Source organism: Ischnura elegans, chromosome X (genome assembly GCF_921293095.1).
Source record: "Ischnura elegans chromosome X, ioIscEleg1.1, whole genome shotgun sequence".
In the NCBI taxonomy this organism is placed as follows: domain Eukaryota; kingdom Metazoa; phylum Arthropoda; class Insecta; order Odonata; family Coenagrionidae; genus Ischnura; species Ischnura elegans.
The window spans coordinates 25,780,475-25,804,136 of NC_060259.1; the positions used below are offsets into that span (position 1 = coordinate 25,780,475).

The 23,662-nt window shown below is 41.3% G+C and overlaps 1 protein-coding gene across 3 annotated transcripts in view; it reads left to right on the forward strand.

Moving 5' to 3' along the window:
• The window catches only part of LOC124171829 (TGF-beta-activated kinase 1 and MAP3K7-binding protein 2-like), a 130,240-nt gene that overhangs the window by 34,407 nt on the left and 72,171 nt on the right, over nt 1-23,662 (forward strand). For all 3 annotated transcript variants that reach the window (XM_046551179.1, XM_046551178.1, XM_046551180.1), the window contains exon 3: nt 2,725-4,774. In XM_046551179.1, the coding sequence (XP_046407135.1) occupies nt 2,725-4,774 (2,050 nt within the window). The remainder of the gene's footprint in view (nt 1-2,724; nt 4,775-23,662) is intronic.

Here is a 23,662-nt window from a genome sequence, read left to right on the forward strand (position 1 = left end):
AATTGAACAGACCGTCATGATCCCTCGGCCTCCTCTCTGCAGTTCTACCCATCGCCGTGGCGTGAGGCTGTCTGCCCTCGCCGAGTATTGTTACCTCAGGTGTCTTGTTTTTCCACTTGGTATCTGGTATACCACTGTAGAATATGCCATGTCTTACAAAGCCTAGCTTATCTATATTTTTCTTCAGTTTTCAGGATCAGTTTATGACCTCTCCCTATGACGTTATTAAGCGCACTTGCAGTTCGGAGCCTCTCGTATGGCTCTCATCGCCATCCCTCGGTACAAAACTGCTTTTCATTTAACGAGTTCTTTCATCTTATCTTTATTATCTCCATTAATGTCTTAATTTCCCTGAGTTTGCGTTTTTTTCCAACGAGCTTCTTTCCTCTCTGCGGCTTCATCTTAAATTCTCCTTTGCGTTCCACTATTCTGAGAAATTTATTTATTTCCATTACCCCATAAACAGCACATTTACGGCCTTTACAATGGGGAATTAACAGTTAACATGAAGAACATTCACACACGCCAATGCCCTGGATAAGTGTAACTTACCCTGGCGGGACTCGAACCCGCGACCTTCGGTTTGGCAGGCGAGGACTTTACCCCGCCGCCACCGAGGCCGGCCTGAGCTGATTTAGCTGATACAGTTTCTCTTAGCATTCTGTCTTGTACTGTTGCTAACCGAAACTATGGCTCAAAGCTTAATCTAACCAAGTGTTCATAGTAAGCTCAATATCATGTTATTCCTTATCTCATTAGCATACAGACGAAATCTCTTATTGTGCGACTTTTAATCCTAGTATTAATTTTGTTATGACTACAGGATTTTATGCGTTCTTTCTTGCCATATTACTTTTCATATTGGCGCAGCTTGGATTCAGTTTCTGGTTCACATTGCACCCCATCAAAACTTTGAAATGAGTAGGGTTTATTTTTACAAAGTGTATATATTTTTTGTGAGTATAGCTCGGGTTCAACTGGATCCTAAGGAAGCCTTTATGTATTTCTTTTTGGAATTGCCGCGTGTTATACTTATTTCACCCTTATTCTGAGCATGGATTCACAGTCCGTAGGAATACCTCCAACTTCGAATCATATCAAACTTGCAACCTCCAGCTCATATAAGCCCCATTAATTAGTATTCCCTTCGTAGCCCGTATTTCCTATTATCTTTGACACATAAAGGACAAAAGGTTAATGTAAGGGTTGACTCCTTTACCGTTGCTTTGTGTGTAGTGGCGTAATTCTATCATAGTTTAAACAGTTATCTTACAATCACCATTTTGCGATTTTATGAGATCAATAAGTTTCCCTATAATGCTATTCTGAAGGGATGGCAATTTTTTGTTGAGTTTTAATGATGAAGCACTGCGTTATTAATTTTCAAGTTCATTTATGATGTAATTTGTCGAAATAGGTTTCGAGGAATATCATTTTCCTCTATATGTGGAACATCGCTGGAAATATTTCCGGCGAATCACATTGATTTTTGCATGCTCGTTAGCGTTCTAGTTTTAATGAAATGCCAGTATAATTTCTTCGTTGAATCTTTCGCGGGTGATTACAGCTGTTGATGATGTTTTACGGGTGTTGCCCGCGTACTTCTTCGTTTTGTTGCCCGAAGTTTCGTGACCGTTGCTGGTCACTTTCTCTGAGGGAATGATGATAGTTTTTCGTGCAGGGCATTTATAAGGGTTCATAGAGGGAGGAAGGTAGGTTGAATGGGGGTAAAATGGGAGGGAAGTCGTAAATATTGTACGAAAACCCGTAAATCTCACCTTAAGAAACATGAGATGCGAAAAAGAAGTTGAATCGGCCTTGAAATAGGTTTCAGCTATGTTTTAACTACCTATTATGGGCAAATAACATAACCTACTTTAAAGAGTACACCCCTTTTCAAAATTACATTAAATTCAAATGAAAACTTCTTTACTCCTTCCCCTTTCAACCACCTTCCCTCCATGTACCCTTATACTATTTTTAGCTTACTCTCTCTCATTATTTGACGCGTCGCTGGCGCAATCAAAGCTGTCCCGGTAAACCATGTTCATCTCAACCAGCCAGTTAACATTCCAATCATGATGGAGCGTATTTGTTTGTGCTGTGTGAGTAGCTTGTTATTTGTGTTAGCAGAAACTGAAATATTTCGTTGTGAACAATGAGTCGTCCTCGTTATAAGTAGCAAGGGGATTAGTTTTCGTATTGGTTTTTCATCATTCAGCATCATCAGTCAACAATCATTAGATTGTTAGGAGGCTTCCGCAGTGATATATTTTTTTGTTTTTTCCCGGCGAACAATTGCAGTGAAGTGTTCTCGGGTTTCGCACCGGGTCAGGTCCTCCATTTCTTCTTCCAACGTTTCGACGGACAACTCGCTCATCATCATCGGGGATTCAGGAATCCAATCATCAATCCTAAGATTAGTTGGACGCAGCTCTCCTTTCTTCTCCCCTATCCGTGTTCGTCATTATTGGTTTCAGTTCATATTTTGGGCATCACTTTTTCCACGTTCCGTTTTTATTGTTTTCTTACAATATCATATTTTGTCAACTTTTTATTGCGATAAGTAAAGTACTAATGAATGGACTGTTAATTTAATAATATTAAGGTAATTTTATTCAATATTGTTAAGTTGGTGTGTACTGTTTTGCATTATTTATCCATTATACATTTAAGTATTATCCGTTGAATTTTCACTACCCGCATATTTTCTTCTTTTTTCAGAATTTTAACGACAAAAAAATATGTGAGGCAATACTGACGGTGAAAAATCGGAACTTCAGTCGTCGGCAATTTCCTTCAGCTCAAGCAGCGAACATGCTACCGGCCGCTGTTAATGACGAAAGTACCGCCGTCGGCGCCAACGATACATCGACGACTGAGAGTGAAACAGAGTCTTCTCGTTGTGAAGACGATGCTTGTGCTACTAGCGAGACCGAGGAGACGGAATTCAGTGACTCTAGAGAGCCTCCAGACCCTAGTGTTATTGGTGTAAATGCAGCGATGCCGCCTGCTTCCTCACGGGCAGTTCCAGGTACAGTTGCGTCTGATATCCCCGATGTTACGGATAACCTGTGTAGAGACCCAATCAAAATTTCTGATGTGCGCGACGTCCCCACTAGTTTTGGACCTCCCTTGTCATTGGAAGGCTGTGGCCGGGGTTTTGGAGGAGGATGCTGTTGTAGACACGGGGAAGAGTTAGAGTTGTTGAGACAGTACGGCGATAGTAGTGATATTGTGAGTATGGTGGAAGGTGTTATGCCTCTTCGAGGGGGTGACTCTGACTTCCTCAGCAGAAATGATGTGGCCTTCGACGTTTTAGGTGGTGGTGATGTGGCGAAGTTTGGACAAGGTGCTCCTCGTAAATTGTCGGCGGCTAATATTCCTCCACATACTAGTGCCTCTCTTCCTGGCGTTCGCTTGCCTGGAGTTGTACCTCCGCCGTCCTCTCAAGTGCCGAACATCGAAGACCTCACGTCCCACGCGTCCCTAATTAATCTTTCATCTCCTCCACCATCAGTGCCCTTCGTTGACCCTGGGTTCAATTATCCCAGCCACATCCCGGAAAACCGGCCACCTAAGGGTGCTGGTGGATCCAGTTACGTGCCTTCGGCTGACCATTTGCCTCATGGTGTTCCTCTATCTCCACCGTTCAAACCTCGACTGCACGACCAAAATATTGGTCAGTACGAGGATAGTTTTTTGGAAGAACCATCAATGACATCGCACGATGTGGAAGATTTTTCGTTCAACGTAAATTGTAGACTTAAAACTTCTGGAGTAGGCTCTCATTTTCTAGACGAAGAAGATGAGAGGAGAATGGAGTTGGGGAGCAAAGGAAAAACCTCGGCCTCCAGCACTGTTAAGCTCACCACAACGTCTCCTACCGCTCCTCCCCTAAGTCGTAAGCATGTCAGTCCTCAAGGTCTGCAACCCACTCCGGTATTCGCGGGCCATAGACAATTTCGTAGTACCAAAGAATCGCCGACTTCGCCTGGCAGACCTGTCTCCCCCTCGAACTATGCCAATGCTACCGCTTCTCCTTCAGCATCTCAACTTATCGAGACGCCTGTGTCGTACACTTCAGTGAACCTTACGGTACGCCAGCCATCTTCGGACCCGCTACCACCAATTGACATACGATCGTCCGTCGGAGACTCCAGTGTCTATACGTCCTCTTGTTTTCCTCAACAATCATTCCAGTCCGAGCTCCAAATAAGAATCGGTGGGAGTGCTGGAATTTCTGGTGGCTCTGGATACGCACCAATGTCACCATCGTGGAAATCCCAACAAACAAGCCCGAAGAGCCAAACCGCGTGCCAGTCTCCCCCAGTGTCACAGAGGCGACCCCACGACCACAGTCCTAGTCGCCTGGCTCCCGAGAGCCGTGGTGCTGGCTTTCGTCAGAATTCGCCCCAAACTTCGCGGAGAGAGAACGTGGAAAGACCTAGATCCCTCTATGGCCCTTCTTCCTTAAAAACGCAAGCCCAGGTCTCTGGTTCTCTTCCTGACGTGTCGAAAGCACGCTCGTTTACTGGCGATCATGAGAAAGTGGCCGGACCAGGCGCTCGGAATACTGCTGTTCACTACCAGCCGGATGTTCGGAGTCGACCCCCAGCGTCTGTACCCTCCTCTCCAGCGACTGGATTGCCGCCTCCCGGCCCCTTACCCACTTCCAACTCTCCAAAGGAAAGGCCTCGTCACCCGGCCAATGCTTCTTCGTCTTTCGAAGGCCATTCCCAGGCAACGTGCTCGGACGTATCTCGTTGCAAAGGTAAGCACCATACCAATTCCTTTTCCATATGCATGTTTAATTAGCTTAAACTATCTTTTTGTTAAAAAATTTCTTAGAGGAGAGCTTATTACTCCAACTTTAAATTCATAGGGATCTCGAGGAGTGACGTAGATGGTTGTTGTAACACTTATGATTTTGAGATTTGCATCAAAATAGAGATTAACTTAACCTCTGCCTGAGCTTATGTTATGTTCATGGTGACATTCAAGAAAGGGTGATTTTGTTTAGTACTAGTTTCTTCAGTATCGCTTTTAATATAAACTGTACCAGTGACAACAGAATATCGCAATTTTAAAGGATGTGCCACTGTTGGGGGAGTGAAATGTGGGTAAGAGTAAATTAAAGGATGAAGATGGGGTTGCAACGTCGAAATCGTTTCGATTTTTATATAATTGATCCTAAAATTACATCCAAATGTACCCCTATTATAGCAAACCTACGCGCAGCAGTACATTCCAGAGACATTTAGCAAGTTATAAGTGGAGTCGTGTATGTGTTCGACTCCTTGTTGTGGCAAACGATGCGCCACAGTTTAACTCATTTTTTGATTGTGTAGGTTTAGTGACCAGCGGTCGGTGGTAGTGAGACAAATCTTGTGGTAATTCTCTTCCTTAAGATGTAGGTAGCTCTGTTAATGTCCCATGGATGTAATTTTTCTTTCAAAATAATTATTATACTCTTTCAAAAAGCTTCGTTATGTGACACAGACAGCTGACTTCCATTTTCGTAGTACTTTGGAAATTTCGTTGTTTGCTGTTGGAAAATTTGCTTTCATTTGCACTTAAGTGAAGTTAAGAAAATAATTTCTTATAATACGTATGCGTGAAAGAATATGAATGCTATTAACTGTATGTTTGAGGATCTATTTCTTGAATTTAGAAAAAAATGTTACTATGGGTCAACCTTTCGTTTACTTTCTCATTTTGCGTCATGAGTTTTTGGAAATGTCTCTCTTGTAATCGTTTTTCTAATTTAATCAGATAATGAGATATTTCAGGCACATTGCTGGTGGCAATGGTTGTGTATTTATCCACCTCGTTCAGGTTTTCCATTTCGTAGGTGTTTCTTCCTGATTTGTGAATAATGGACGGCTACGGCTATTGTGTGAATTTGTGAATAATACGGCTACGGTTGGCAACATACATTCAGCACAAAGCATTCAATGATTTTCTTCATTGGGTACGGACGAACCTCTGTTAAGACTTCCAATCAACCGTCATTTTTCAAATTGTTTCTTTGAGTTTTTTAAAGTTAAGTTATTATGGAATAAATTACCCAAATATTTTCCTGGTGTAACTTTATTATATGTATTTGAAATTTCAATGAAAAGTTAACGAAGTTCATGTTTTAACATGAAGATTGAATTCACATCTTTGGCTGGTTGATATCCATCCTAAAAACGATCATAAGTGTGCTTTTTTATTTTATGCTTTATTTGGAACGGACAGAGTAAATTTACCTGCTGCGAAATTCAAATGAAGAAACATGCTCTTAAAAAATGGCGATGCCAGTAGCTACGGCCCGCCAAGTTCTTGCTTCCTGTTACTCCTATTTTTCCACAAATAGCGTGTCGAAGTAGCAATAATGTGCCTAATTTTTATGTATATGTCATAAAAAATTGTATAACATCATTTAATTGGAACGAGAAATTAGGATGTTTTTGGACATCTTTGAAGGTTCTTTTTACCTGTTGGAAGACTAGCTGCAAAATTGTATATTCATATTGCTCTCATAGTGATCGACAAAACAATAATTTACTTAGCCAGTTGGAGTATGAGGACTTGAGTGGGAATGATTATTCTGTTTGTAACGATTGAGTCTATCGGTTGCCGTGAAATCCGTAACAATGGAAAAATCTATGAATGCTTGTTTTATGTTGAAATTGTATGTACATATCGCCGTGGAAGTGTATGCGTCGTATTTTCTAGCATCATATGTTCCAACTTTAATTTAGGTTTTATTGTCAAACACCACGGTCGCTGAGTTCAAAACCTACCATTAAGTGTGGCCTCCTACAGAAAGTGGCTACTACTTCCATGGTGTCTGTATATTGCCTTGCCGAATAGGACTTCACGCCGTTTGGCATGTACGTGTCAACAGTCATAGCCAGGTGTGAGGGGGAAGCCCAAGTATCGCTTGTTATGAAACGGCAAATGGAAAGAGAAAAAGACTAGACGGTCACGCGCTAATGAATGGAAGGAAAGTCACACGTCAGGCGCATGCCAAGGCTAGTTTCCGTCCCGGTAAATGCGACAACGTAAATTATGTGGAGCTAACTCAATTCTCGCTAAGCTATAAAAATTGTGGCCTAAAGTCGTGGAAATGGCAGGGAAATAAAGTTGTGGTCAGGGGACACGACTCCAGCGGGGCAGGAAAAAGATGAAAATCATGGTTGAACGTCGCTGCATTTCAGCGGTGAGGTGTGCGTTCTGTTGGCATCCTTGCTGGCTTGACGCTACTCGACTTTAATAGATTAACTATTGCGAGGAGAATGGGTCTCTATTGTTATCGTTTTATTTATTTAAAAATGTATTTTCCCGTGCTTCAAAAACAATACAATTGGTCCAGGAATAGAAATAGCTATAGCCCAAGTAATAATGGCAGACACTTTATTGAGACATAAGCAAAAATAAAATTCAATGGTTTCACTGATAGTAAACCCATTTATAACGAAGTCCCGCATTTAACAAAGTAAAAGGCGTCGCCCGTCAAAGAAAGCCTTATAATGTATCTTGTTGCAATTCGCCGTGAAAATCTCCTTGTACTGCTGATTTGTCATTGACTTAAAGTCAGTGAAATTGAAATGGGAAAGATGGTATGAACTCTACTTGCGTTTTTCACGTCGCATAGAGAAATATTAGGTGTGGATTTTCAGCGCCTTATCTCATGACATACATATATGCGGCTATTGACAATTTAATATTATTTTTGAAATCGAAAATATATTCATTAATTGTGACCACGTAAGTTCTGAAATTAAGACGAATTAATAAAACGAATTCGTTTCGATGCATCAAATGTGGGTTTTTGATGTCAGTTGAATACTGTAATTCACATTTTTAATTGCCACTAATCGGTCATACCGTCATACCTTACGCTTCGGCCACTGGGGAGTTATGTGTTGACTAGTTGATGTAATTCTTCTGATAATTGGCCGGGAAATCTTACGGTATTTTTTTCATGTTTCATCGGTAGAATACTTAATAATAATATTTTTTTACTAATGCTGCCCGCGCTTGAGTTCCGAGACGGAGTTTGGAGGTAGCTATGGGAAGAGAATAAGCACAAAATTTTCGGGTATATCCCTTAATATATATTTTTTGTATTTCTCAGAGAAATCATTGACCCTTGGGGAAGTATTTCGCGAAATACGGAGCAGATATCTCTCCCCTTATTGCCTGGGCGGGGAGCAGGTCGTAAATGTGTCATCTCCGGAGATTTGGCGTTTCATATAACCCTATTTTTACATTTATTTTTGGAAAAGGGTGAGAGAAGGGATAAATCTGGCGCAAAACGTGTGCTGAGAATCTTTATCTACTCCCCCAAAGAAGTTATTTAACTTGAAGGAAATCAAGGTTAAGGGCATTGACATATACTGTCTGAAAGCAATTGGAGCGTATATAAAACGTTGGCGAGAAGGGGTGTGATTCCTGTCGCCTTAAATTGCCGCATGGATCGTGGTTAACTTTTTGTTGGAACTTTGGAATAAGAGCGTGGCCAAATCAAATTAAGGTACCGTTGGAGTCCTCGATCACTCTATATGGTAAAGTCGCGGGGATGAACATTTGGCCGTAAATGACCTATAAAAACTTTTGATCCATATCTTTGTTTTTATCTATTTTTAATGTGCTTAGATATGTGCTCAAAGAAGGCCAAACTGTAAAAAAAATCTGGTTGTATGCTTAGTAAAATGTAAAGCAAATTTCGGAATGCACCTTAGTTATAGGGCTGACATTTTAGGTAATTAGCACCGTGGGGGAAGTAATGGCGGAGAGATACCCGTTGTCAGCATTGGCCTTCCCTAAACGGAAAGCGTCAAGGTGAACGCAGTGTAGCGCCCCATTTAGCGCTGCATGGAAATTTGTGCTTGAATTGTCCTTCACGAGGCACTTAATCAGGGGTCGGGCTGTCTCAGGAAATTCTCTGACATCGGCGGGAATTGAGCGCGGACCCACTGGGTGGGAAGTCAGAACATTAGCTACCTCACCAAAACGAATTCTCTCTTCTATTAGACCATTTCGAACCTATTAAAAAGGTAAAGTTTGTTTTATTAAGATGTTTTCACATTAGAATGTGAGTGAAAATTCTGATATTCATTTTAGAATTGATGCTCTTGGGGTGGGAAGCCTGTCATTTACCCTAATGTTTATCCCTCCCAATGCTCCGACACCCTAACTGAACTCGCTTCGTAAAATAATATTTATCATTGTGAGTCTTGTTACATTTCATCTGACGGTAAATTCATTATATCAAGTCATTCCCTTTTCAAAAATACATTTACTGTTGCAAGGACTCGTGTGTTTGTCTGAAACTCACGTGTCTTTCCGTAATTAACGGATCATGTGGGTTGATGTTTGGCTACGTTTTCTTATTTGTACCACAATATAATTTCACCAACCTCGGAGCTTGCAAATTGGCCTCTTTGCCTTAGGGGAATAGTTTTGACTTGGGTTGCGAGTTCATTTTCCCAGTTTGGGTCTTATATCCATCGTCACCAATCTTGTATGGTGTATGTCACAAAGGTGTATGTTACTCGGTGATCGGCCTTGGGAAAACTCGTTGCTCGTTAAGTTGCCTTATTTTATGGATTTTGAAATAAATATACCTACTGGCGCAAGAACTGAAAATATGATTTTTAAAAGATTCGATGAACATGCTTGGAAATGACATGGATGGCATCGACTTCTTTTTTTCTCAATGTCGTCGGCGAACCGCCAAGAAATGTGAAGGAAACCGAGCCAAGATCTCGATTTACATCCTCCACTCATGGTGAGCGTTATAGATTTTGAATCTCTGATGTAGATATACGTGGTATGCACTCACCCTTATGGTTCGAAGGAACTTCTTGCATTTTTTCGAGTCCATGGAATGCGAATCCCGAGATGTTTATTATGATCGTGCAATATTATTCGATCCAACTATGCACTATGTAATGCGTATTTGAACGGCAGGTTCTAAGAATCGCGCCGTTTTCTATTACAGAGAATATGTCAATTATCAATTAGCGCTAATCATAATTAATGCCAGAGGATGGGGTTGGTGTGGTGGAAAGAGTGTTGGCTTTACGCTCCGTGGGCACGGGTTCAAGTCCCGGCGGTGCCTGAGAATTTGCAATAGTTACCCGATCCCTGGTTGAGTCTTGCGTGGTGGAAACTTCAAGCGCAACACTCCGTCCGTCGGATGGGACGTTAGGCCATGGTCTCTTTCGTCAAGAGCAGGTTAATGCCGATGCTGGGTTTCCATCCACCTTTCCTTACCTACCTCTTTCTCATAGCGCAAATGGCCTTACCTGACGGTCGTCTCCTCCAAGTACCATTCTTTCCAATGACGATAAAAACATTTTTTTTCTCTTACAGAATTGGACATTGTTTTACTGCTGCTAAGCGCAGAACTTGAATCTTTCCCTTTTCTGCAGGTCCAAAATACTGACAATGGACGATAATGCCTTGGCACTACACGACACCTTTATACTGTGCCAAATACGATGCCGTAATTTATTCCAATCCATAGACTTTTCCCTCCCTATTTCCATCTCTCTTTTTCGTCACTCCGTAAATCTAAACCCGGGTCATATTTTCACCTTTACGGTGATATTTCAACCTCTCCGGGATATCTTTCGTGGGTGAAGTTTCCACTCAAATGTGTGCGTGAATAGCACTCCAGTCCCATTAAGCGTGGTGGGGCGGTTGGGGAGGAGGGTCGCTCGCCTCATGTAGCCCCGTGGAACTTGGGCGCGCGCGCTCCCGAGTCACGGCGAGAAAAAAAGGGGAAGAGGCGATTCCGCGGGATCTAAAAATGTGTGGACGGAAGGCGCTCTTCATCTTTTTCTCCCCTCCCCTCTTTTCACGCATCCGCGCGCGCGCGCCCGCCCGCTCGCATATTCCGCCCGAATCCCGCGAAGGTGAGCCAAATATTTGAAGCCTCCATTATAATCTAAAAGGGTGCGAGACTGCGTCACTGGCCGAGTGATTCATTTGGACGCGGCGCCGCCCCCTGCCGCGCCCGCTTAGCGTGGGTGCCGCGCTGGGTGCCGTGAGGAAAGTGGACGGCTACTCTCCCTTTCTCGACCCATTGCCCTCGGCCATCCAGTGAGCTCCCATGCTCAAAGAAGCTTTTTTGCATCGCCGATTTTGTTGGCATTCGGGAATTCTCGCTGGCTAACAAAGCTATTCAGCCGAAGGTTGGTTTGGATAAGTGTAGATATGGGAGAGATAGGTTCCTCAGCCTCTGGCCTAAGACAGAGGTCTTCAACCTATTTTAATGCAAGGGCCAAAAATCTGTATCACATCCTCCGGGGGGCTATAATGCTCCTCGTCACTTTAACACCATATCAATAAAATGAAATTTAAACATGATAACATAAGTTCAAAGATCTTTATTGGATATAAAGTTGAATCAATCAATACAATTTTTGACATTGTGTATTTTTGACGAGTGTGTCGATATTTGGTTCGCGATGCACTATTTTTATTAGCTTCTAGGGGCCGCTAGAAATTAGCCAGCGGCCCCGGGTTGAAGACCCTTTGTCTAAGAGGTAGCCGTGATGACCTTTTTCAATGAAGTGTTTTCCAATGCCGAATTTGATGGAAATTGGAAACTTTCATTCTCTCAGTGATTCGATGCGAGGGCTGGCTTAGATAACTGAGGGTTTAGCTCACCTTTTCTTTCTCTCTACACCTGGCCTACACATTTTCCCGGCCATCACGTACAGGGAGGGGTTATCAATGTTTTTTTTCCATTATGATTTTGTTGGAATGTGGAAAATGACACTACTCACTCAACGAAGTAATCCGAAGGAGGGTTTGCAACGGTGAGGAAAGTGCTACGTGCTAGGCATATATTGATTGGGCTATTAAGAGCAGATGTATTTCAGAGCTACACGGAGAGCATGTTTTCGTTTACCCACGGACGGTATGGGACTCGAGTAAATGCTCCGTAGGATTCAGTTGCCAAATATTCGTTTAATGAACGTACCCATGAGGCTGCTTCCGATTTACGTCGTAGATAAATTCAGGGAATGTGGGCCCATTCCCTTAGGCTTCCTCCAACCACGAAAATCTCAGTTTGGGGTGTTCATCGGAACCCAGAACCCTTCCGTCAGTTGCCAAACTGTCTAACCACTAAGCTACCACGGTCCTCCATGAATGAATTTCGAGGAAGTTGATTGCCACCAGTGGTGTAACTATGGATGGGGGATGAGGGAATATATCCCACCAAAGTTTCAAGGAAATAAAATAAATTATTTCAGCTTTGTCTGGTTATGCTATGTAATGATTGAATCTGATTAAAGTTAAATCTTTAGTGGCAAAATGATGTAAAATGTATGGGAGAGCATCAACCGGCCATCGGGAGATCCGGATTCAAATCCCGGCTGTATTTTTTCTAGGCGAACTTCATCCTTGGTGTTTATAAATTTTCCTCTTAGACCCACGGTCCCTTGGGGTTCGGGGCAGCCAGGCTGCCGTCAACAATTTAAACCGAAGGTTGGTGAGGGTAGAGAGAACCGGCCGTAGGCGTGTGAAGTTATCACGCTTCTTTCCTCTGGCCTCCTCGCCCAGCAAAGATTTTTTTCCATAGGGATATCGAGAAGTAAAAAATGTTTTTTTTGGTGAGCGTGGTGGTCTGATCGGTTACTGAGCGAAGGGTTCAGAATTCGAGTGAAGCCTTTGAATACGCCTAAATATAATCCTCGATTTTCCAGGTGCCTCGGTGAAAGCAAATGCCCCCACTTCCCTGAACAAGTGGTTATCACACAACTATTGCAATGTGTAGGGTGAGCTTTTGGCTTTCAATCCAAACAAATCCTAATACTGGCAGTGAAGGCTGTTCTGGTGCTCCATCGGGTAATCTCCCCCTTGGCTGCTGACGTTTCGGGGTAAATAAATTACAGTCTTCGGGCTTCCACCGGATTTGAACGCAGAACCCTTCAATCTGTAACAGTGCCCTACCCACTCCTAGTAGATATTCATGTGTTGATAGGTATTGGTAACTCTAGGAGGCGAGTGACAGATAAGGCTACTTTCGCCGTTTGGGAGTGGTACGGAAGGCATGGGGAAAGAAACCGGGTGTTGGACTGCTTAAAATGAAATGCGGCAATAAGAATGCATTTTTACCTCTGTCCGACGTAGTTCGGCGCTCTCCTCAAGCTGGGATAGGATTTTCTCTCAAAACACATCCACCATCGCTGGGATTTGAGTCCGAACCTTCTGGTCGTTGTGAAGCCAACACTGGCCACCCATTGGGATCACCTTTTCCATGATATGTTTAGTTATAATTTTGCATTGTGAATGGTCCCATATTAATGTCGTTTTTCGATGCTTCTTCTACTTCTCGAGTATGGGCGGCTTAATACCCAAATTCTTAAGTTTTTTTGGAGGTTGGCATAACAAGTATATGATTTCAGTCGCTACTCCCCTCCAGTAATCCTGGCAGCATCTTGGTATTCCTTTTTTTTTCTCCATATCTGTCATATCTCTGGCAACGTCACAATAGCGGCAGTGAGCGGCAAAGTTCGATATTCATATTTTTCGATTTTCTAGCGAATAACTGAAATATATTTTTCGCGATGAAAAACAGTTTTTCTATACATGCATCGTTTTTTTTGTTTTTTAAGACAGCTTTATGTTCATTTATTTTTCAGTGCCACAATATCGGCTTGAAATCTTGTTTTCATTGGCGCTGTGTTGGTGCTAGAACTATTTTGCATGGAAAATTATGTAATTAAAATATATAGATAATATTTACTTGTGCAATATGGAATTGCAGTAAGAAAGTAAGACTTAGCTTTGTTTTCAGCTACTGACACGATTTAAACTCGAAATAAATAATCGAATTGTGGCTGACTCCGAGTTTGAGAAACTCGTGAATTTTGGAAACTTTACACGATTATGCAAAGCCTTCCTGCCAATATAGCTTTCGAATGGCATCGCAATTATTAATTTTTAAATTTTTTATTTAAGAATAATCTAAAGATATGTTGCTAACATAAGGATGGAAAAGGTAAAAACGTGCTGCTCGCCTTTGAGTATTGGCAGCATGAAGGACGTTATTTTAATACCACCTTGTCCCTAACAAACTTAAGAGGAACATTTGAATCAGGGAGTTACATTGTCGAACGAACAGTTAAATAATGTTCCTTCCTACGCGCCATTGGTAACTTCAGCAAAACACTGCCAAGTTCAAAGGCTCAAAGTTTACATAAATATCTCTCTCTACCTTTCACTCTCTCTATTCCTGCTCCCTACCTTTTTCATGGCTGTTATCCAAACAACCTTAGCCTCACACCGCTCCGTCGGCACGGAGAATAGTATTTACCGGTAGATTTTCCACTGTGACTTCTCTGTAACATCATGATTGTAGAAAGCGGCTATTCGAATGCCACTATATCAAAAAACATATGAAATATTATTACCTACAGGTTTTTTTCTGTCATTCGGTATGTTCTCCGATAATACTGAACCTACAGTGTTAAATGAGGTATCATTTTGAATGTTGAATAACCGGCTTCTGACGAAAAATACAGTCATGATATAAAATTTCACTATTTACGCAATAATTTGACCTAAAATTTTCGATTTTTCCTTGTCGATTACTCGCTCGAGCTATATGGACTCCACACATTTTTTTTAAAGTCTAAACTTAAAAAAAGGGGTAAAAACCCGTTAAAGCCATAACCAAACCAAAGAAACAACATAAGCAGGCAAAAATATTATAAATAAAATATTAGTGCAAGTGCGAAATACCTTGTAGGGAATATTATTCTTTTGGTTTTCCATGATGTACGGTGGTCATGTCCAATATTGGTAGAATTGGTAGCTCTTGGTAGCTTCCAATCTGGGTAGACCGATAACAATCCATACTGTAGAAGGAAGATGAACGAGCATTGAATAATCTTGTTAAATTACTTCCTTTCCTAACATTTTAGTAATTTTTTGGGTCTGGATATCTTAACCTTTTTCCTAGGACTGAACGATTTCTTTGTTATTATTATTTTCTCTATTCTGAACCAAAATGGCTTAATATTCCACGGTCTTGAATAATGTCGTGTTTTGCGTGTGTCAGTGCCCATTTGTAAAATTTTTGCGATATGCTCAGTTTAAGGTTGAACAAGTCTTAGTTCTAAAATGCTTTAATTTTATCTGGGGTTGTGGTTGTAGAGTAGAATGGAGAAATAAAAAGTAGAGATATATTCAGAAGTGATTTAGTGATTGTCAGAATCGGGGAACATAGATGCCTGATAAGATTAAGTTCGATATGGTTAAAGATTTGGCTGTTACATATGCTAGGGAAGATTTTTTTGCAAATAAGACTCATTGAATAAATAGTAAATGGGGGTGAGGAGGAGGAAGGTGAAGGAATAGAATGATATCTGACGTGATGGGAGGAAGGCACTATGAGCAGATGAAAAGGCACGCGAATAATGGATATGCTAGGAGAACCAGTTGACACCTGTCTTCCCAGAGTTTTACTCGGAAAATATCACTGCTATTTTTTATGAGCACCCATTTCATGCTCTAAAGCTTACAAATTGTATGTTATTAGCTTGATAGAATTCCTGATTTGAGGCGTAACTTTGTGAAAGCGATTCATTATGAAAAATTAAAAAGAAGAAACTTTGTACTTTCACAAGAAATCGCAAAGTTTCTTCGTTTTCTTTTTTCATGTAATTAGCTTGTTTTTTTTCGGGCTTATGCTCTAATTTCCAAGTATATTTTTCCGTGTTGCAATCTTGGTGATTGCAGTCGCTAGAAATCGCATTTTTAAAGGTCCAAGTGCGCTCATTATAGTCGTGGTAATTGGGATTAATCTAAAATTGTGTACCTCGAAGTATTTTTTCTCGCAATTTTTGGTGATACTTTGCTTAGTGGAATTCTTGTAAAAACAATGATTTCGTCGAAGTTGCGGAATGTGTTCCAAGGATTCTTTTCATTTTATCATGCCTGAAATCGTGGCATTTTTTTTAAGGTGAGAAAAGATAAAAATATTTTTTTGCTATTTTTATTGTTGATCAATTCAATTATTTGGACCTTATTTATTCAGGAAGTAAAGGAATGTCTTTGTGTAATTGCAGTTTCCGGAGGGAGAAATTTTTTTGATAGCGGCTCATATGCGTTGTATTTATAATCACTGATCATATGGTACGAATTGCGGAACGGAAATGTACATGGCGCGAATGAGCGCCACGGAAGGATGTCCGTTGTTAATTATTAATGCTCGAATGATTCATCTACTTCGAAAAAGGGATCATGGGGGTATTTTTGATGCGTTTACTTCTTCCGATTACTTTAATATTAGCGAAGTAAATAAGTTTACAATCCATCAATTTATGTTTTATTTATATATTATCAGTCCAGATTCTCCAAAAGGGCTTAATGCGGAAGCTGATTTCTCAGCCATTATTACCTTGTAGGAAGGACTCATGTCGCCGCAATTTCCTGAAGCGCTCTCCACTAAACGAGGGATGTTGGTTCGATTTTACGGTGGATTAGATTGCTTATTCGGAATTATACACGTAGGGCTGGCTTTTTAAATGCGTACCGCTGACCAACTCCAGGTTTTCTGTTAAAATCATGATTTCGAAGTTATTGACCTTGACAATAATAATTTTGTCTTTATTTATCAGCATAATTTTGGATCATACAGTTTACTTGCAATCAAGTCGATGGATACACAAATACAGTAGATTCCGGTTAATTGGGACATATCGGGACTTGTGCACTTTGCCCCAATTAAGCGGCTGCCCCAATTAGGTGAACTATCCTGTATATGGGCATAAACAAACGTTGAAAGGATAGAAAGAAGACTAAAGAATGTTTATAATGCAACGTAAGTTTATTAATCTATTCATTTGATTCATAAATCAGCGAGTTTAGTTAATTTATTATCATTTTTAAGAATTATAACAATTTACGTAAAAATATTTTTCACAGCCTCGGGCGACGCTGAATGAATGTCTTTTATTAAGTCCAATTAACGAAAAGTCCCATACTCTTTCGGATAGTATAACAACAGGGAATTTAAAAATAGGGCAAGAATAGGAACACTTGTGAAAAATAAGAGTAAATCAAGGGAGGAAAATAAAAAAATAGTATTCTGAAAATAAAAAAAATTATTTCGTCGCGAGTATAGAGTCTATGTCGCCGACTCATGGCCCAATAGAGCGGCATTATGTCATAGTTAAGCGGAGAATACTCTGGGATATTCCTCTATTGGGTTCTGTTCTTCAATATCTGTCCCAATTAAGCGGCTGCCCCAAGTAACCGGTCGACCCATTAAACGGAATCTACTGTACATCCTTTTTTTGGCTGGGAGGTAATCCAATAAGGCGGGAATCGAACTCTCGACCACTGGATTAGTAGGCGAGGACTTTACCCCGAGGCTGGCTGAGGCCATGACAAGTCATGAGACCAAGGAAGAACGTGACCTACCTTTCATGATCCTGGATGATCCTAATTCCTGTTATGTTTTGTGTTGTTGCAAACGATTTGTGTTCTGCATATTTAAAATTAATTCGCTTATCCATTTTATGGATTTTTAATGATAATGACGCTTTTAACAACGATGGAAAAGTAGCATTTCCTACGGTGAAAAAAGCCTAAATCTTATGAACGATTAATTAGTTTTTACCATAATTTTACCAATAAAAACTCTTAAAAATTTCTTTCAAATCTTTTGAACATGCTATTTTATTCTCGTGGCCATGCTTTCCATGGGTGTTGGGTTTTTTCCCTTCGTGTCACATCCTATCGTGAGCGCATGGAAGATTCGAGCTCTATCGAGGCTATTTTCTCATGAGAATAACGTGAATACAAATTAGTATATTTTTTTCAAGTCACCTTACGTTTGAATTAAGTATTTTATGCAGGTACTAGCCTTTTTATCTTCTCGTGATTCTGATTCTCCTGAAATTTGGTACATCCATGCAATTCATTGCGTTTACATTCAGGGTTAATTCTATAGGTTTGATTTTACCCCATCTCGTATTTTCACTCTGCTAGTAAGCGAAAAAGCTTCAGGCATTTGTCTAGCTGCTTTTCTTAGTCCTTGGTATCGAACTCCCTAAGCTTCCGAAGAGAATACGTGTTTCTACAGTAATGGGCTACGACAACGTGGGAAAATGTTACAAACCAACCAAAAGACATAATTATCTCCCCATTCCCTGTCAAGATAGTTGATTTTTATACCAATGCATTTGATATTATGCTTTTGTATTTGTTTGGTTCCGCTTTCGATAATGCAATTATTGGGTATCACAGTGAGGGATTGCGATTTGTTTGAATGATTGAAAAACCTCAGCGCCTTATTTTAAAGTATTTCACGATAATCAGATGCTTATGTGAGGTTGTATCAACTACCTCCGTCCGGGATTATCTCATTTACCATGAGCAGTCATCGTTCGGTCTCTGACGATTGTTCTACGTCTTTTTTGTAAGTTTTTTTTAAGGTGGCGTTTCTTTGCCGTAATGTTGCTGGATACCTAATTTCTGGCCGTTCCAATGTACTCGTGTACCATGATTTTTCCGACTCTTATTGAATTTGAAAAATAAACGGGCGGTATTTTTTCGTCTTTTGATCATTAGCGTACATCTCGAGATATCAGTGAGGTAACACCGATTTTATGAACCCTTTCTTGAGAAATTCCAATCCACCCTCCTCTCTTGTCCGTCAACATTTTCTCCGCACCGCATTTCCCTTGCTTTCCAGGGAGCAAGCTACGTTTTTGGTTTGTGTCACAATTTTTACACTTGGTGGTTTCTTCAGTGATTTTTTAAAAAATTTCATCGTTTTTGCCTGAATGTAGAAGGATTTTATTTTCGGGAAAAACCTATTTTCCTATCCATCTATTGAAGAATGTATGAACCAAATTGCATATTCAGATCCGAGTTATTTAGATTTCTGATCTTTAGTTTTTTCATTTAGTTGAGGAACAGCTAATGGGAGGAGGTGGTAATCCCAAGGCTGAAATTGCAAATTCTTATTTATTAACACCGGAAAACGAACCACCTATATGCCTGCAATGCAGTAAAGCAAATACTCGCCGATTTTATTAAATGCCAGGCGCTTTACGAACGCTTTTTTATTTCCAACGAGTTAAGAAAAAATTTAAGTAGCGAGCCAAAATTATGTAGGCTGTGGTTTAGTATTCCTCCATTAGGCAGGCCTATTCAAGAATTATAGAGAGGTTAGCTTGATGAATTTAAAAATAACATACGGCTCGTGCTGCGTTATTATAATTTTATTTACGTTTGTAAATAAATATTTGTAAGAATTATAATGCACGGAAAATGGTGAATGAACTTAGCCGTCGATAGCGACAACTGCGACAACTTTTGCATCTCCGCAACGAGGGAAAACTTCGTCAGACGGGAGTATTCATTTTTGCGCACGATTCGAATAAGTGTTTCTATACTTCTTACTGCTGACGAAAAAAACTCCCCGGTATGAAATTTTTATGAGGATGTATGGATGGTGCGCGTAAGGCTTCCATAAAGGCTTTTCCGATACATTAGCCTTACGGTAGTTTGTATCCTCTTAATTTACCGTATATTCACATCGTAGGATACCATATCGAGGGCACATCGTTGGAAGTTGGCCTTGCCGTAGGTAAGAAGGGAAAACTCCTTATCCAAGTGTGGCGCATTTGGGGCTGTTCGTAATGCAAATAGACGAAAGCAGGGCACTTTTAACCACCCTATATCTTGAATGCTTGGACCCTCATTGCACATTATCTCCACTCAGACATCTCTTTTTTGGGGAAAATGTGATATGGGTTAGTTATTGGTTTTAATTGGCTACCTTCTTAAGTGTTTAAGTTATAACTGCACATGAGTTCGACCCTTCGACATGGCCTTGCGAAGGCAGTTCTCATACCCATTTAAGGTGCCTAGAGAGATTATGGACCGCCATTTCTGTTGAATTTTTGCCTATTCTGAAGGCCGTGGATCTTCACCCCTTTTCCATGCCCGCATTTCTCCAACCCACTATGCCTCCGAATGGCCCCAGTTTATGCCTCCTCCGTGGTTTTCACGGCTTGCGGTGAGGCCCTCCTCGTGGTGCGGTGCGGGGGTGCCGCGTCCGCGGGCGGCGCGGCGCGACCGGCCGCCAGATAGCCGATCCTTTGTGCGGCAATCGCTCCGCTTCAAAGAGCGTCTTGACACGTTTGTTTTTTCATATCAACACGGGCGCCCTCGTCCAAGAATGAGCGAGGCGGAGCGTGGTCGCGCCGTGCTAAGCAGCGTGCCACGCTTCCACGTTCCGTCCTCCTCTGCCCCCCCACCCCACCCCACTTCCGCCCCGCCGCGCCCACCGATTTGGCAAGCTCCCAGTCCAAATGGCCGCCCCTCCGCGCCGCCGGGTGGGCGGTGCAAGGCGGCTATTTTCGCCTTCTCCCCCGGAACACCCGGCCCCACGCCACGGATGGCCCGTTTTTCGGGGGTGCGGCGAGCGGCGGTGTCGGCGGGCCCCACCTATCACCTTGCGCGACCTCGGCGAGGCGCTGCTCTCGCTGCGGTCAGCGGCGGAGGGGAGCGGCCGCCGCTGAAAGGGAAAGGCGTGTTTTCGTTGCACTCGACGCTTTGCCGATCGCGCGACCGATGTGCTCGAGGGAGCGGTCGTGCAGTGGCCGGCACTCGCTGATGCTCCTCCGATGAAGTGCCCCCGCTATTAGGAAGACGTGTCACTCTCGCTCGACCGGCCTCCTTTGTCGAGTATAGCAAGTTTAAAATTTCGCTATCATCTTGAAATTTTCAGGGTGCAGGGAAACCTCTATCTTACGGACATGAGCGGTCCGAAAAATGATATCTTCAAGTGAGAGATGTACTTATGCTAGAGTTTGCTATTAGAAAGCTTTTTTCTATTTGACCGCGCAAGTGTTCTCGAAAAGGAATCAAAGGAAGACCAAAGAATTGAACAATCTACTCAAATATTCACAACAGATGGTGGCTTTCAATGTGGCTAGGAATTATGATAAAAATTAAAGCCATGAAGAATGAATTCATTAGGTTACTATTCTATTTATGACTCTGATGCCCGTTCAAGAGAAAATGAATATCGTGGTTAAAGGGATAAACAGGATGCCCCGAATTATCGAGGTCTAATATGCATTGTAATTATAAATGGACCTACGCCAGGGTTGGGCGGCAGAATACACTTTTTTCCGCCCGTAGTTGCTTCAGAAGTCAGTGGTTATTGCAGCCCATGGATGAATATCTGCCAAGCCATTCTTTATTAATTTTCCCTCTTTGTATTTTATCTTTACCTTTTCATTATTTTTGTTTTCCGGTACCCCAAGCTATTTAGGCATTCTACTTCTACGAAAAAAAGCATTTTAATTTGAAAGACGTTTTAGAAAACCCATGCCAATAAGTTAGAGAAAAATGTGCTTCCTTAAGTTTCCAAAAAGATTTTCGTAAGTTGGATTATCCTAATAAAAGTGGTCGATCCTTTTACAAAAGAATGTCCTTCTTCCGGGAAATTCAAAATTGTTTTTGAATCAGAAGTGTTCCTACGTAAATGGTGACCTTATGAAATTACTTTGTATATTGATTTTCTTAATGGAACATTTGATTCTTTCCACAATATGAAAATGTATCCTCGGTATTTTCTCGAATGTAAATTTGCCATGGTTGAGATAGAGGCAAATATCGAAATGGGTCAATTATTCACACCGTGAAGGTAGATAGCGTCAATTATAAAGTAGTGGTAAGCCACGAAAAAAACAAGGCCCGTCAGGTCTGCGGTTAGGGGAACCTCCACTTAAGAAGGCTCGCTTTTTAGAATGGAAACTTACGTATTTATTACGTTTGCAGCTTCAAGATGTAGAAGTAATAATACTGCAATACTACTAAGTAACATTTACTGCAATTAGTGATCCTTTATCTGTGAATGGAAACATGCATACATAAAGGGTCAGTAATTGCAGTAAATATATAAACAATTCTGCATTAGTACTATATGTTTAGTGTTTTACCTTGATACAAGTTTCACTCCTGGGCAAAGCACTGGGCGAAATATTATATTTGAATACGAGCAATTGTTTCATTACGCATGGTTGAAATGTGCATGAGAGGTCGATGATTGCCTGGTGAGTCAGGACTTGAAAAGAAACAGACATTCTGACATTTTGTATTGATCTCGAAGCCAGGCAGGGTGCCATTTTTGTGGGATCTATAGGGCAAAACTCAATTACCTTACGGGGCAATTTGCTTTCACTCATCGAAATATGCACGCAATTGTTCAATGCGACTTTTGAGTTTGCCCTTTATGACGAAAATGATGCAAAATCTTTCAAGTATTAAGTTTATGTTCACGATCTTCCGTAATTCATAAGATTAGATTTAAATATAGTGCAAACATCAGGCAACCTCTTTTTTTCGGTACGAAGTCATTTTTTACTGTTACCCAGCTTTTCAAAAGACATATTTCCAGCTGAAACTAGTCAACGGAACTTAACTCTCTTGATGTGCATGCAATGACGCTTTTTATATCTAATACTTTCTCACATGTAACCTTTTTAATTGCACTACGTCTCGTTGCATGACCCTGTTTGCAAATCGCCTGCACCCGTTGACTAATTTTAGAATAAATATTTTTAGTGTAGCACGAGAATCCATTTTTTGGACTTTATTGTTGATAATCGTTTTTAATTCATGCGTCGCAACTCCTTTCGGACTCCTCCGTTAGCCCTTTCGGTGGTAGCTTCGCACTGATAAGCTGATTAGTCTGTGGCCTAGGACTTATCCGAGTGAACCGCTGGTAAGCGTCAGCTTTGCTTTCTTGCTTATTTAGAAAGCGTTTTTCTGAAATTAATAAGGTAATTATTCAATGCCAATGAGAAAATAGAGCCTGAAGGTATGAAAAGGTTGGCGACAACTGCTACGAATTCATTTGCTGTTGAGATCCCCGGGTAAATGTGTCTCGCATGAAGCTTACATGCATAACCTGATGCAAGCAGCCGTTCGCGCAGTCGCGCAGCATGGGGAAAATCAGAACTCTACTTTTTCCGGCTAGCATTCAGTCATTCATGCAATAGTTGAATGAAATAATTTTCCCTGGTTCTATTTTTGCTGATGATTCGCCCGCTGATCAGAATTGAACCTTAAATCTTTGCAAAATGTCCTTAAGAAATATTGTCTGTGAGTTTAAAATGCGTCGCACTGTCTCCAATTGAATATATGGGAATGTTACCTGTTCGAGTTGAGTCAGTCTGAAAGTTGTTCTTCACTAGTGACCGAGGCAGATAAGCATTTAGAGTGAAAAGGCTATTTTACGAGTGACGGACTTCGGTTTGATCACAATCCACTTTGTAGCGGATTGTAATCCTCCATTACATGAGCGTCCTCCGTCATCCTTACCACACCCATCATTTATTGCCATTTTCATGTTGACGGATGATGGAATTCAGCTTTTGACAGGATTAGTGTGGCGCGCATCTCTCTCCTGGGTAGAGTGCCTGGCTAAATCGTTCTAATGTCGTTACTGCTCCTTTAATTTTATGTGGCTGTGCTTGATCATTTCTAGTGGGGATGATGGCCTTATGGGTAAGAGCGATTTGCTGCTGATCGGGGGGTGGCCGAGGGGAAGGAACCCTTGTGTGCGAGATATTCACCTGTTCGTGGCCTAGTCCGGGATGAAGTCGACCCTCACCTA